The sequence below is a fragment of the Schistocerca piceifrons genome, chromosome 3 (assembly GCF_021461385.2).
Source record: "Schistocerca piceifrons isolate TAMUIC-IGC-003096 chromosome 3, iqSchPice1.1, whole genome shotgun sequence".
Taxonomy (NCBI): Eukaryota; Metazoa; Arthropoda; class Insecta; order Orthoptera; family Acrididae; genus Schistocerca; species Schistocerca piceifrons.
Genome location: NC_060140.1, coordinates 578,285,458 through 578,300,627, shown reverse-complemented (window position 1 = coordinate 578,300,627; position 15,170 = coordinate 578,285,458). Strand labels below are relative to the sequence as shown.

The following is a 15,170-nucleotide window of genomic DNA, read 5'->3' as shown; positions in this document are numbered from 1 at the left end:
CTAGGTAAGCTCACTCAATCCCAGGCCAACAGACAATAAAAGAGGGGTACATTAAGCACAAAAAACATTGTAAAAAGGATCAAAAATAAAAGAAATTAAAAGGAAAAACAACGAAAAAGAATAAAAGAAGAAAGAGAGAGAATACTGCATAACTACCATAAACAGAGGCCAAGGAGAATGCAAGATCCAAGCATAGGTTGTGGAGCCAAGTTCTGAGAAGGTATCAGGAGAGAGAATAAGATGGCATGTGTAGTAAAATAGGTATCGAGGTCATGTGTATGGTACTGCAGAGTGTACTCAGCCACGACACAGAGTACAGACATGAGCGAACATCCTTATTGACCGTGCGGTGGCTGTCACATTGATAAGAAAGGTTAGACAGTGATTATATTATGATGCATGTTGTTTAGCAGATGTTTCTCACTTTGAAGAAATTGGTTTTGCCAGTAAAGGGGCTTGTATAGTATCAGGAGGTTGAACAAGACAGCATGGGCAGTCACACAAGGATAAGCAACACAAGGTATCAGTAGGTAAAATGCATGACAATGGAGTGTTGGGTCTGATGAGGATGTTCCTGAAATTGAAAGATGATGAAAAGCTGTTATGTGTGGGAAATATTAGGTAGAGCACATCTCATTCTTGGACTCAATTTCAGAATATGATAGTCCCGTCAAAGAAGTTGGTTAACTCATTATTGCATTATAAACAAAAGCATAGTAAAGGACAAGAAGGCATGCTCTTCTGTCTTGATTCTGAGATGTATTGTCAGTATTACACTGGTTCTTCCAGACAGATAGGGCCAAAGCTATACAGGAGGGAACATTTCACATGGAAGGGATGACACTTGTTAAATGTAAATATTTCTGTTTGACAGTTGGCTTTATATGCACTGAGTTGTGAACTTTATCTTCTATAAGGATGATATCAGTATTGAGGAAGGTGTTACGAGATTTACACAGGGATCATGTGAAAATTAGTTAACTGTTCATGAAGAGAGTAGCATTGGAAAGAGCTACCATTGTTTCGTATGGGTGCGACCCTGATTCATTTCTATCGTTGGTAAGTGTGTAGCTGATTCTAGTGAACAGTCATTGGTATGGTATCAGAAGAGTTTTCACTGCAGTAAGGTTTAGCACCACAAACCATGTGTATGAGGAATTTTGGTGTAGAGGTAGGTGACTTAGTGGTGACTAGTGAAGTGTGTGGTTGTGGTGGGGCAGTCACTGACTTCAGCAGTTCCAGGAAATTATTGGTGCCTTTAATGTAAAAGGAAGGTTTTTATGTAATAAGTTTCAGATGTCAGTTATCACAGGAATTACCCTGAATGCGTAGTCCATTCCCCTCCTGAGTTGCTCGTATTAGCCAAGGGACTGACTAGTCTTACGGCTAAGACCTATTTTCCTTTTCACACATTGGTTGGAAGTTATTACTTATTTATGCAACCTCTAGTACACCTTGAGCTAACCAATTAGAGAAGTACTTAGACTTTACCAGCTGTCATCCTTTACAGGTGAAACAACTCCTTCCCTACAACCTTGGCACTCAGGGTAAACGTTCTTACTTGGATGCTGGCTCCTTATGAAAATATGATGCCAGTCTCATTCTGTCTTCACTACCTGGAAGAATCACACCAGATAGTTCACATAACAAATTTTGCACATGACCTTTGGAAGTCGCTTATTTCTGATCCTTTTCAAATCAACAAATGAGAACGATTCTTATTACCCATTACTAACATGGTTTAATGTATTAACGAACTTCTTTGGTTGGCCTATGATTTCCCAAAACATTCTGTTCAGATTCCATGCTCATCCTTGGTCAATTTACTTATCATACGATACTTGTGCCTACTCCTACAGTATGTCAACCTTACGCACTCTCTTACTACTACCTGCAACAGTCCTGGTAGTGTCAAAACATGTTCCACCAAAATGAGTGTCACACATTGGCACAAACAAATTTGTTTATCGTAAATATCTAGCCTTTTATAGATGTATGATAGCCTCCAGAAGCTATTAGTAATGAAGAATAGCTCTAGACAGGGAGCACATACTGGTAACTCTTAGCATCGCATTGCAGGGTTCATTATGCAACATCATAGTTATGACCTTGATATCAGTTTTACAGTATGTGCAAGTTTGTATTCTTCCTCTCAATGCCAGTTCCTCCTTTTTCTCTTACTGTTTTTCTCTTCAGCATTCCTTGTAGTATCATTTATTTTATGTATCCCATTACAAATTTTCATGGTCTTCATTTCCCTCACTTTTTTGGCTCACTTGTGACATATTTTCATTCATTTTTAATTTGGATATCCCTCTCCTCCAAACACACACACACACACACACACACACACACACACACACACACACACACACACACACACACACACACAAAAAAAAAAAAAAATTATATATATGCTTCTGTCTGTATGTGTGGATGGATATGTGTGTGTGTGTGTGTGCGCGCGCGCGCGAGTGTATACCTGTCCTTTTTTCCCCCTAAGGTAAGTCTTTCTGCTCCCGGGATTGGAATGACTCCTTACCCTCTCCCTTAAAACCCACATCCTTTCATCTTTCCCTCTCCTTCCCTCTTTCCTGATGAGGCAACCGTTGGCTGCAAAAGCTAGAATTTTGTGTGTATGTTTGTGTGTCTATCGACCTGCCAGTGCTTTCGTTCGGTAAGTCACCTCATCAAGAAAGACTTACCTTAGGGGGAAAAAAGGACGGGTATACACTTGCACACACACACACACACACACACACACACACATATCCATCCACACATCTACATACACAAGCAGACATATTTAAAGACAAAGAGTTTCGGCAGAGATGTCGGTCGAGGCAGAAGTGCAGAGGCAAAGATGTTGCTGAATGACAGGTGAGGTATGAGTGGCGGCAACTTGAAATTACCGGAGATTGAGGCCTGGTGGATAACGGGAAGAGAGGATATACTGAAGAGCAAGTTCCCATCTCCGGAGTTCAGATAGGTTGGTGTTAGTGGGAAGTATCCAGATAACCCGGACGGTGTAACACTGCGCCAAGATGTGCTGGCCGTGCGCCAAGGCATGTTTAGCCACAGGGTGATCCTCATTACCAACAAACACTGTCTGCCTGTGTCCATTCATGTGAATGGACAGTTTGTTGCTGGTCATTCCCACATAGAATGCATCACAGTGTAAGCAGGTCAGTTGGTAGATCACGTGGGTGCTTTCACACGTGGCTCTGCCTTTGATCGTGTACACCTTCCGGGTTACAGGACTGGAGTAGGTGGTGGTGGGAGGGTGCATGGGACAGGTTTTACACCGGGGGGCGGTTACAAGGGTAGGAGCCAGAGGGTAGGGAAGGTGGTTTGGGGATTTCATAGGGATGAACGAAGAGGTTACGAAGGTTAGGTGGACGGCGGAAAGACACTCTTGGTGGAGTGGGCAGGATTTCATGAAGGATGGATCTCATTTCAGGGCAGGATTTGAGGAAGTCGTATTCCTGCTGGAGAGCCACATTCAGAATCTGATCCAGTCCCGGAAAGAATCCTGTCACTTTCCAGCACTTTCATTTGGTAAGTCACATCATCTTTGTTTTTAGATATATTTTTCCTACGTGGAATGTTTCCCTCTGTCCTTTTTTCCCCCTAAGGTAAGTCTTTCCGCTCCCGGGATTGGAATGACTCCTTACCCTCTCCCTTAAAACCCACATCCTTTCGTCTTTCCCTCTCCTTCCCTCTTTCCTGATGAGGCAACAGTTAGTTGCAAAAGCTTGAATTTTGTGTGTATGTTTGTGTTCGTTTGTTTGTCTGTCGACCTGCCAGCACTTTCATTTGGTAAGTCACATCATCTTTGTTTTTTTTATATATATATATATATATATATATATATATATATATATATATATATATATATATATATATATATATATATATATATATATATATATATATATTTTCCACTCTCATGCTGCCTGTTGAGCAAGGCACCCCTGACCCTGAGTGCTGGATACTTATTCTGACAGATACAGTAATTTTTTCATCATCAGTCTTCTCTTCTTCTGCCAGAAGTAGTACTCCCTGATTCTGAAAGCTAGCAATTTTACGTCGTTTAAATATTTCTGTCTACTATCACTTAGTGAATATGTTTTTCTTTACCTATACTGTAAACAGTAATTTATGAGAATCTATTGTTATGGGAAGAATTTTAAAGCAATTTATAGTTGCTACAAGCATTTTGTATCATGGATCAACATAAAAGAAAACTTGATGGAAAATGTGACAGTGCACAAATCTAATTTATTAGGAAAAGAAATAACTTTTTAACCAATATCCACCATACAAAGGCAAATGGGTGGTTCATGTCTTTGTTCATTCAAGCTGCGCATCAAAATAAAGATTTCCTGCAAAAAAATCATCACTCTGTCTACTACAGCCTAACAGTTTTTCTAGTACGTAATCAACAGCAAAACAGGGTAGAAGATGATTACTTGCTTATCACCTGTATTTAGGACAATTAATTTCTTCGCTAAGAAAAAAATCAAAGTAAAAATTGAGAAATTATGAAAGACTAAAATAAAAGTTGCTATAGAAAAGAAAAAGTCACAGAGAAGCTCAGCTGTAGTCAGACATAACAGATGTAGGAGGAAGATAAGTTTGCTGCAATAAACAGCTGCACCTGCCACAGCACTGAGAGCTGGTAATGCAGAAATTCTTTCTGCTTTTTATTACTATCTTCCTGTTATTAGTAAATTACTCATCTTAACAACAACTTAATAGTATGTTTAAGTGTAGGCTTTGGTGGCCTATCACTGTCAATAAAATTCTTCAAGATACGTGACCGAATTGTTTGAATGTAAAATTCTCCGACACTTTGGCCACATTTGCAATTGGCTTTCCTCAGGACCTTATGTTTACATTCAGCAGAATGCACTGAGGGAGGCCATTTGCGACAGTGGCCAAAATGTCAGACAATTTTTTATATTGACAATATAGTCACATATTGAATTTTATTGACAGTTAATATCATATACCTGAAGTCAGAAATCCTTATTTATTACACTATACTGTACACTAACTGGTGCTCAGACAATTTTGGATCTAAAACTTACAATAGAAATGTAACATGAAATGAAGAATAAACTATTAAATAAAATGTCCCAAAACATAATCTCAATACAAAGGTCCAGTTCATGACTGTAACGAACAAAACTTTAATGATTAGGGTGTTTTATAAAACATTAAAGAAATCAGAATATTATTGATGTTCTCTACAAACCATTTGGATCTGAAGCAGGTCCACTATCTTCACTGCCACCAGTCCCAGGATAGTCACACAATGGAGGAGCAAATCCTGTAGTGCAGTGGCAATGACCTCGACTGTTACAGACACCATTACCATTACAGTTCTGGGGGCACACAGCTGCAGCTCGCAGTGAGCCCACTGGCATACAACGCTGGCTCACACACATCTATCAGAAAATTCAATACGGTACACAGTGAATTTAATCGTGCTGACACTGACTACTTCTCAATTTAATACATCATCATGAACAACATTATCAAGATAATATCAAATACACTATCTTCATGCACACCCTGAAGCAAACTGACTTGTAAATCAGATTGATAGCAGTATTATAAGGTTGGAATCAAGAATCTTTTGACTGTCAAAAAACTTGTTAGCAGAAAAGAAAAATCAATAAGTTACATATTCTGAGAATCACTGTAGTACGCACTCTTATTTTTTCTCTCTGCATTCTTTTCTATTGTTTGAGTGCATGAGATGGATGAGGGAAAGGATGAAAGGATGGGGGGGGGGGGGGGGGGGGGAAGAGAGAGAGAGAGAGAGAGAGAGAGAGAGAGAGAGATAGCACTGTGGTTCACTCCCAAATAACAGCCTTTTGAAAGCATTTCTGTGACTTCACATTTCAGTCTTGTTGCTGCACATGCATGCACCACAAACAGTCTAGGATAGAACTGAATGAGCTGTATTGGTAGTGATAATTCCTCTTTCCCCCCCTCCAAAGCGATCTTCAGACACAAAAATTACTACCAATGAAAGTTCTAAAAGTAGTGAACACAACATATTTTATTACTAATAATTTGTCATATTCATTGTCATATTCATTCTAAGAAAAATGAGACAAATAGGATTATAGGTCGCAACATAATTTAAATTATGGCTGTAACCAGTGCCTTGTTTTATTCTTTATATCCACAGTGAACACAATGCAATTATGTTTTTCCACCTAACTATTCAAAATGATTTGTTATATCGCGTCCTCAAACAGACCTACTATGCACTAAATATTGTAAGCACCAACCTATAAACCTTGCCATGCAGCAATGTGAATTTTGAAACAAATGAGTTTATGATTCCATCACTGGGTGCCCACCAATCAATAGCCAGTGGGAATTTTAAGGAACTGAGGAGATCATTTATATCTCACACTTGTTAAGATCAACAGAGAAATGACTGAAGGAACAAAGATGGAAAAAGAAATCATCTGAGATCTTTTTCATGGAATCAGCTCAGCTTTATCTGAAATGATTTGGGGAAATCATAGAAATTTTATATTGAGACAGTCAGACAATCATCCAAACTCTTCTCTACCCAGACAAAAATGGTAAAATTGGTAACACTGTTATATATACCAATTTCCATATCTGTCAGCTAACTTTCAGTGAAAAAGATAGTATGAAAACAAAGGGTTCCGAAAATGTGTAGAAACAGTCTACAGACCTATGTTCACAGTCACACTGCAAAGATAATAGTCCAGGCTGTAGGTGGAGAAGGGCATGTAGAAAGTATTCCAAACTTAATTCTACTTTAGAGTGCTGTTTGTGGGTATTCTGTGGAGTAGAATCTGAGTTTTTGGTCTTTAGGAACTATGCTAATATGATAGGGGCTGAAAAAAACCTTGAAATTTTAGGCCATCATTATTTCACAAAACAGCAACAAAACACAAGTTTTTTCCTTATAAATTTCATTCATCAAAAATTTTCTGAAAATTGTGTTAGGTGCAACATACATTCCACATGTAGAGGTTCTCGTCCTTTCAAATCAGGTTTCTTACAGTTGTTCAATGTAAATGTTCATTGATGACTTCTTATTCGAGTGACATAAAAATGCATTTTTTGTGGACATGCTGTAATTCGAATTATTTTCGTGGTGGTAGTGAGCTAATATGGCAAGTGCTTCACATGCAAAGAAAGTTTGGCGGAATAATAAGTGATTGTAGTTAAAAAGAGAAGAGTTGCTATGCTTAACTTCCCCCAACCCAACTCGCTCGGGGAAGTCATCGTTATCATTTGATTTCAACAACAAGTGCTTCTCATGTGAAGAAGAGTTTACTGAAGAGTTCTGATGTGCAATCCCATGATCAAAAGTAACAATCCCAGAGATAGCAAGCACAATTTTGTCATGTGCAAGACTGAAAGGTGATGAATGGGAACAAAAAATTTAAACCTGTATGAGCATGTTGGATAATACAGCCACAGATTTAACTGCAGATAATGTGGCATATCAGCAAAAGTGTATTCATAGTTTCTACAAAATATCTGGACATATTCATTAAATACCGGACAACCTAAACCCAATATAGATCACACAATTGAAATTATATTCACCTTTCCCAAGGAGAACACTGACAAGCGCCAGTTTTCCCTTGGACAGTTGCTTGACGAGGTACCTGAAAATTCTCATCCAGAAGTTAAGCACATGAAAGAGAAGTATAAACATGACAATCATCTTTGATTCACCCAAGAGAGGAAATATTGTATGTTTCAAGAAAACTGGCCACAAAATTTTGTCAGACAACTGATACTCTAAGGGGAAAAGAAAGAAGACACTCAAGAAAAAATGGCTCAAATTGTGAAAACTGCAGGCAAAATTATTTTAGAAGATACCCGCTCTTAAGTGTCTGGCACTACTGCTTACCCTCCCATTGCAAGTTTTTTTGGTGATTCCCACCATGTTGTCATTGAGACAATGCATCTCCTCCTCCATACAAATCAGGTTCACTGGAATCACGAAAGAAGAAATGTCTTACTGTGGCACATGTCAGTAAGTTAGCCATGCAACCAAAATTATTCTTGTCTCCCATTTTAATTGGGGTTGCCACATAAATTTACAAGAAGTTAAGATCCAAACTGCTTCTAAATCTCCTAGCGATGTTAGGATTTTCAGCTTCCTATGACAAAGCTTCTAGGTTTGATGGATCATATGTGCTGCAGGCAAAGAAAGATGCAGTTGGTAAGCCAGCCAATCCTTTCACATTGTTCATATGTGACAACACTGATGTCAATGCGAACATGCTGGCTGGTAAAGGCACATTCCACACCCCGAGAGGAACAGACGATACATTTCAAAATAATGGTATATCTAGTCACAGTCAAGTACTATATAAGGATGATTCAAACACAGCTGGTAGTTCAAAACTCAAGTCTTAGTCTTATTTAAAACTCGGAGGGACCGCACTGAAGGAAAACACATCACATATCAATTGAGAAGAGAGAAACACTCTCCTTCCTCCCTCCCCTCTCTCTCCCCCTCCCTTTTTTTATACAAGTCAAATTTGAGGAGCCATGAGAGTTAAATCTTATTTTTGTGAACAATTTAAAGTCATAATCATTCTCTCTTACTAATAGATCTAGTCAGTTAATTTATTGCAATTATATCAAATATAAGATACTGTAACTGTGCTTGTCATCATAGTATCTACTGTACAAAAAAAAACATTGCTCTAAAGTTTTAATTTTTCTGCATATCATCATATTTTGGAGCTACTGCTCACAGATATTGTATGTAACAAAATTCTCACCTTTCCTTCACCACACTTTGCTCCATTTGGTACAAGGCCTGGATCAACTTCATTGAGACCAAGGTCAACAAGGGCAGTTCTGCAGGGGATAAGGCTTCCACCAGCATTTATAAAGGAATGTGCCAGCCTGGCCACTGATTCCATTCCAAATTCAAGCTTCTCATTCAGATGCTTGCAGTGTAGCATACCACAATATATGTCTCTGAAACAGTGAACAGCAACAGTAATAAACAAGAAAAAAATTTGTGATAGTAGTGTGGCTGCCACAATACTGTAAATTTTTTAGTACCATCAACAAATATGAGTGCAAAAATCTGCTAAATAAATGGAATATATTGCAAACAAAGAAAATATAATATGAGATTTTGAAATCAGATGTTGGAAGCAAATAGAAGTTAAAATTCTGCTTACTCTCACCGTATTTATGTATTGGAAAGAAAATACACACATTAGTGACTATATATGTACAAAAATAAAAAAGTAGCTTACTCTTTTGTGCATTTGTGAAACGAGCGGTTCAAGCGATCAAATCCACAGTTGCCATTTTGATTGCCTTGTTCATTCATTTCATAACATTGCATGTCAGAGCTCTTCCCTGAGGGGCCCCACAGCAGACGACATTGGTCAGAATGCGTACGGCAAGAACCTTGATAGCAAAATGCCTGCAAGAAATTTCCCATTACTATGCACAACTGTTTCATAAGTTACCTGAATTATATGAAGACACCACAAAAACCTCTGATGTAGTATCTGCAATGCAGCACAGGAAATTTAAATAAATGACTCAATTAATGGCAAGAACCCAAGAAACAATGATTACCTGTTCCAAAAGAACATATTTTCATCCTAAACTAACTGGTGCAGTAAAGAGCTACAATTGCACTTTATTAAAAACAAATTTACAGATCTGCTGTTCCTTCTCCTGAAGCTCCCACAACAGATGGCAAATATAGGCACAAGGATTACTTATTTTGATTGTGTGTTGATATGTACAAGTTTTGTTTTGCATTAGCTAAAAGAAGGAACTGATTGCGCTACCCAAGCTCATATAAATACATTAACACAATCTATTTTTCTTCTGCATTGAAAATCTAATAAACATTCTACAACTGAATATTTCCCAGACATACAAACAGTTAGCAGACAAAACATAAATCTGTAACCTGCCCTCCCCCCTTTCTCAAAAGTTGTGCTTTAATCACAAGAAGGTTGTTGTCAAGAAAAGGATATGAGACCAAAACAATCATGCCTTACACATATTTAAAAATTTTGCTTTTACTAATATATTAGCACATAATAAGATAGATAAGGTCATATCAAAAGAAAACAATTGTGCTTGGTGCCCAAATGGATTAATCTAAACAAATATTGTTGATACAGACTTCTGACAAAAACTAACACATAGCAGTAAGGAAAGTTTCAATACCTGAGACTTAGTGTAGGTTACTGCAAGGTAGAATGATTTTAGTTAGTTCATGACTGCATGTTTATTGCCAGATAATAAAAGTGAAACAAGCCTACACATGTTCAGTTATAGTATTTTGTGCAGCCAGCAGCTATTCATTCAGTATGGCAATTGACTGTTCCATTTCTTTTCCAATTTTAAAAAACTGATCAAAGGCAAGTTCTGTATCACCAGTTTGTTTTATGCTGACATGTGACAGCAAATGAAAATACTGTACCAGAGATAGATAGATAGAGAAAGAGAGGGGGGGGGGGGGGGGGTTGCAACGCAAGAGCGAAGAGGGGAGCTATGAGTAACTGCCCAATTGGTTAATACCATAGGGTGGATAAACATTACCTGATAATTAGGTCCAGGCAGGATAATGGAAGTTAAATCAAGCGAAACTAAACAACCATGGGCCAGAAATGCAAAGTTGTGAAGCTGCAGCAACAAATAAGTGACGAGCATGCAAAAGGTTGTTCAGTAAGTGAAAATTTTTTTGTGTGTCTAGCAGTGCACGTAAAATTTATCATCTTAACAAATTAATGGCATTTCATTCCATTTGGTTTGGTTGATTTAATAGTCAACCATTACCCCATAATCACCACAGATAATTTATGTCTAATGCAGCCAGCCATGGAGGGGAATTCAAAGGTTGCCTTGCTTTGACTGTTCAGCTGGAACAGTTATCTTTGGCTTACTGAATTAGTAACTGCACTCTTTACTACAACAGATCCAGCTGGGCAAGCCAGTTTGGATGCATACACATCAATGCATTTTATGGCCATAGATCCACAATTGTGCATTTCTGACCTACGGTTCTCTAGAAAATTTTGCTCAATTTGGTGCCCCCTACCCTGTTCTTGCCATTTTATCAGGTTGGTTTTCTCTGACCTATATAACAGGCACCTCCAGCAACAGTCATCGGTGCATTTTCTATGGTACTACACAAAGATTTGCAATTTCATTACTGCAATGTGGGTAGTTGGAGCTAGCACAAACTAGTATTATGCATTATGTGTTTCATTTGAAGCACACTATCAGCAAAATAATGTCTGTCTGTCTCTAACTATAAAAAAAAGTGTCTTTAAAAGTGAATGCCCATCTGACACAGATGTGTCATATTAGTCTCATGTGATAACTGGTTTAATAATATGTGCTGGTGAGAGTAAAACATGAATAATAACCAGTACAGTGGCAGCGATCGGGAATATTTGTTCCATGGCAACTGTACTCAGACAGCATGGCACAGAACCACACGAGATGGAGCAAGTTAGTTAAGAAGGATGTAATGAACAAATGCTCACCATGTCAACCAGTGCAAGAGGACACTGGAGCAGACTTTTCTTTTAAAATCGCAAAGCACATTATGCACAGACATATTTTTTGTGTTAGTGATATGGACAATTAAAAATCACACTATTTTGCAAAATGTCTTGAAAGTTGTACTGTCATGGGCTGTACCAATACTAGGATTATAAGGCTTGTGCTTATCAGCCTCTCAAACATTCATGAGGAACAACAGACATTGAAATATTGGTAAACATTTGTTCACTACTACTTGATAGCTCAACTTTCCCCATCTCGTGTACGAATTTGCTCTGTCTCCTAGTGCCATTCAGCTGTGTTATTTAGTTGCTGATAGAGTACTCATTATCCTTCACACCTGTCATAGTTAACAGACTCTCTCTGTTGCAATTCCTCTTATGTCTCTCATTGTCCTCACAAAAGGTAGGCTCCTCTCAACCTGAAGTCTGAATGACCTGACTCTCATTCCCAAACTTCCTAGCTATCCTTCCTTTCTCTTTGAGGAAGGAACTAACACAGTTAAAAAAGCTAGATATAGAATTAATACATGTATAAGATGCATACAATTGTATGCACAGTTGTGTACAATTATAATACATATCAGCATACTTCATGCAATCCTGTCTCAAATAGCACACTATGAGCAAAATATAAGCACATGACATTTGTCTTCCATGTGCCACTGTTTAAGTGAAGTGGCCTCTTGTTTTCTTCCTATCGTATCTTATTTCTGCATACAATTCTGTGCATGTTGCTCACTGGCAATGTACTCGAATCATCTAATACACAAAAAAGTTGCTGAAATCTTCAGAATGATTACTAAAATTCTACCTCCTAAAGAATACTCTCTTATGACATAGCTACCAAAATTTCTCTGGGGAACAAATTACTAATGTTCAAATTTTGATGAGTTAGCTGCTATCGTCATGAATATACAGGTAGCATTCCATATGCATGTGATGAACTATCTTTTTCAGTATTTTACTAACCAGTTACAGTTCTCACATCTACATCCATAATCTGTAAACTACTTAAAAGTGTATCCTAAAGGATACTTCCCACAATACCACATATTAAGGTTTTTCCTGTTCCATTGAAGTATGGAGCACAGGAAGAATGGCTTCTTAAATGCATCTTGGTATTTAGTAACAGCTTTTCCATATTTGTTTCATATGATTTCTCTAAATGTTGTTTACAATGGTACTTAAAAAAAACACTGCCATCATTACAGAAATCACTCTTCAACTACTGCATGCCAAATTACAATTCACAACACTAAAATGTAGTTCCTTGAACTTACTTTTCCCCCATCACACACTTCCCCATCCATCTTGTACACGTCATCAGGACAATACTCTGACTGGCCTGTGCAGTATTCTGGAAGATCACATTCATGGTCAGCAGAACGGCACATTGTCCCTGCCTTCATTGGATGACATGTCTTGAAAGACAGGAACAAGGATAATTTATTAATCAAAACTGTACCAAACTAAATACTGTTTTGTAAAAAGAGAATGAAACACTGACAAATTGTAGCACTGTAATAAGAGCAATATAGTTTCTTATAAACAAGTAAAATGCACAGCAACCATCAACAAAATCATGTTTTCTATTTCATTCACAAAAAGAAAGAAAAATTAACTGGTGGATGTGGATGAGGGAGGCGGGTAGGAGGGGGAGAGGAGATGTAAATGGTCTTGATCTCTGAAGTTATTCTTCAGATAGCACTATATAGCAACTGTGAGCTTTGAAACAATTGTGTATGAACACTAACCATTCAGCTTGATACTGTTTCAACATTTAAAATAAGGTCAATAATTTATGAAAGTAAACTGATACACTCAGTTCAATTTAATGGCATTAACAAATATACAGTCACTCATATAATTTTTCTGAGTAAGTAAAATAAAGTTAAGTAAAAATGTTGACATCAATCCATAATCAATCAGTGAGTAGTGAGCGGAATATGGAAATCCACACAGTGTCCTGGTAAAGAGGCAGTTATTTGTAAGTGCCTTCCTCCATATCATACATATGACTGATACGTGCTTGCACAATATACTGTTGTGTTTTTGTTGTTTTAGATGAATACACAATTAAAGGAACAGGAAGGGTGAAAACCAGTACCAGAACATAACCTACCCCCTCTTGGATAGCACAAAGGCTACTTCCAAGTAATGTTCCCATCCAACAACAGATAAACATAAAATGTGGCACTGCAGAGAGGTATGATATTTAAAGGCAAGACGCTGATCCATAGTGTGATGATCAATAAATTTATAGCAGTCTGTTCCTAGATTAATTTTTCCACCCGAGGACAGATCACCATCAAAATGTGCCACTGCAGAGAGGTTTGGAATTTCAAACAAGACACTGTTGCTTGGTCTGATGATCAAGAACTTTATCAAAGGACTAGATTAAATTAGATTTACTCTGCTCATCTTGCCAATCTACATCTACTCTCTGCAAACCACAAGGTGGTGCATGGCAGAGGGTATGGGTGATAAATCAGAGATATGAGTACATTAAGTTAATTAGGTACTTTGTGGGTGGTTGGTTTGAAATTGCTTTACAAATAAGAAACTACCCTGTATGTAGAAAAAGACTTTAAATGCAATAAAAATGTGTAGAGTTCAGTTGTCTTTATGAAATAAGTAACAGTGACTGAAAGGAATACATGAAGTATTTTATCTCCAAGCACATAACGCACACATTTTCTTTCAGATTACGTCTTACAATCGAGGAGGTGTTGTCACAAGTATTTTTTTAGAAACAGAATGCTGGCTGATGAAATCTTTCTGGGTTATCAGTCAAGTGACACTGTCACCTTGAAGCAATCATCCTCAGACGAAGTATTCAGGTGTGGTAGGATGTGATTTTTTTACTAGACCTAACACTCTTCTACCAATGAAGTATCAATGGTACCAGTATTTTGTATCTAGAAGGGAAGTTATAGTCTGTGGTGGTGGTGGCAGAAGTCCAAGTATCACATTCTGGTGCTGTATGGCCATCCTGTCCTCTGCCTGTTGTGACGGTTTGCCCGCTTTTATTTCTTCATTGATTGTCTTCGGTGTTGACATACTGTCTGAAAAAATAGGGGGTGGAAGTGCAGTACTGTCTACTGTAAATGATGTAGCCAACAGATGCACAGTTGTGTTTCACAGTCCTTTATTTTCACTGTTCACAGCCCCCCCCCCCCCCCCCATATTACACAGTTATAAGGCCAGTGCACTGTTGTTTAACTTTCAATAAGCCTCATTAATAGGTTGCAGGCAAACATTCACATACTGCTACAATAGTTTACTGTTTAACATCTACGAGCACTAAAAAACATAACCACATAGCCCACAGTTCTTTCGGAATAATCAGGTACGTATGGAATAGACACTGTCATTGTTTTAACACAGTGTCTAATAGTGTTACACTTATTTCACAGTTAAGCTGATGCATTGTTGTTGCTATAACCAATACGGGTTCCTCGTCTGAAATTCAGCCTTAGACTGACTGTCTTGGGACCAAACATCTGGCCCATATATATCATCACAATAATAGGCACTGAAACTACACATTATTTGATGTTTAATTTGCAGAAATTACAATTAAAACTTAAC

General features: G+C 37.9%; 1 protein-coding gene across 1 annotated transcript in view; it reads right to left on the bottom strand.

Annotated features, from left to right (window-relative positions):
• LOC124788853 (mucin-4) overlaps nucleotides 1-15,170 on the bottom strand; it is a 258,570-nt gene that overhangs the window by 15,832 nt on the left and 227,568 nt on the right. Inside the window, exons 14-17 of the mRNA XM_047256137.1 lie at nucleotides 12,860-13,000; nucleotides 9,297-9,469; nucleotides 8,808-9,009; nucleotides 5,261-5,453 (exon numbers count right to left, since the gene is read on the bottom strand). Of these exons, the coding sequence (XP_047112093.1) occupies nucleotides 5,261-5,453; nucleotides 8,808-9,009; nucleotides 9,297-9,469; nucleotides 12,860-13,000 (709 nt within the window). The remainder of the gene's footprint in view (nucleotides 1-5,260; nucleotides 5,454-8,807; nucleotides 9,010-9,296; nucleotides 9,470-12,859; nucleotides 13,001-15,170) is intronic.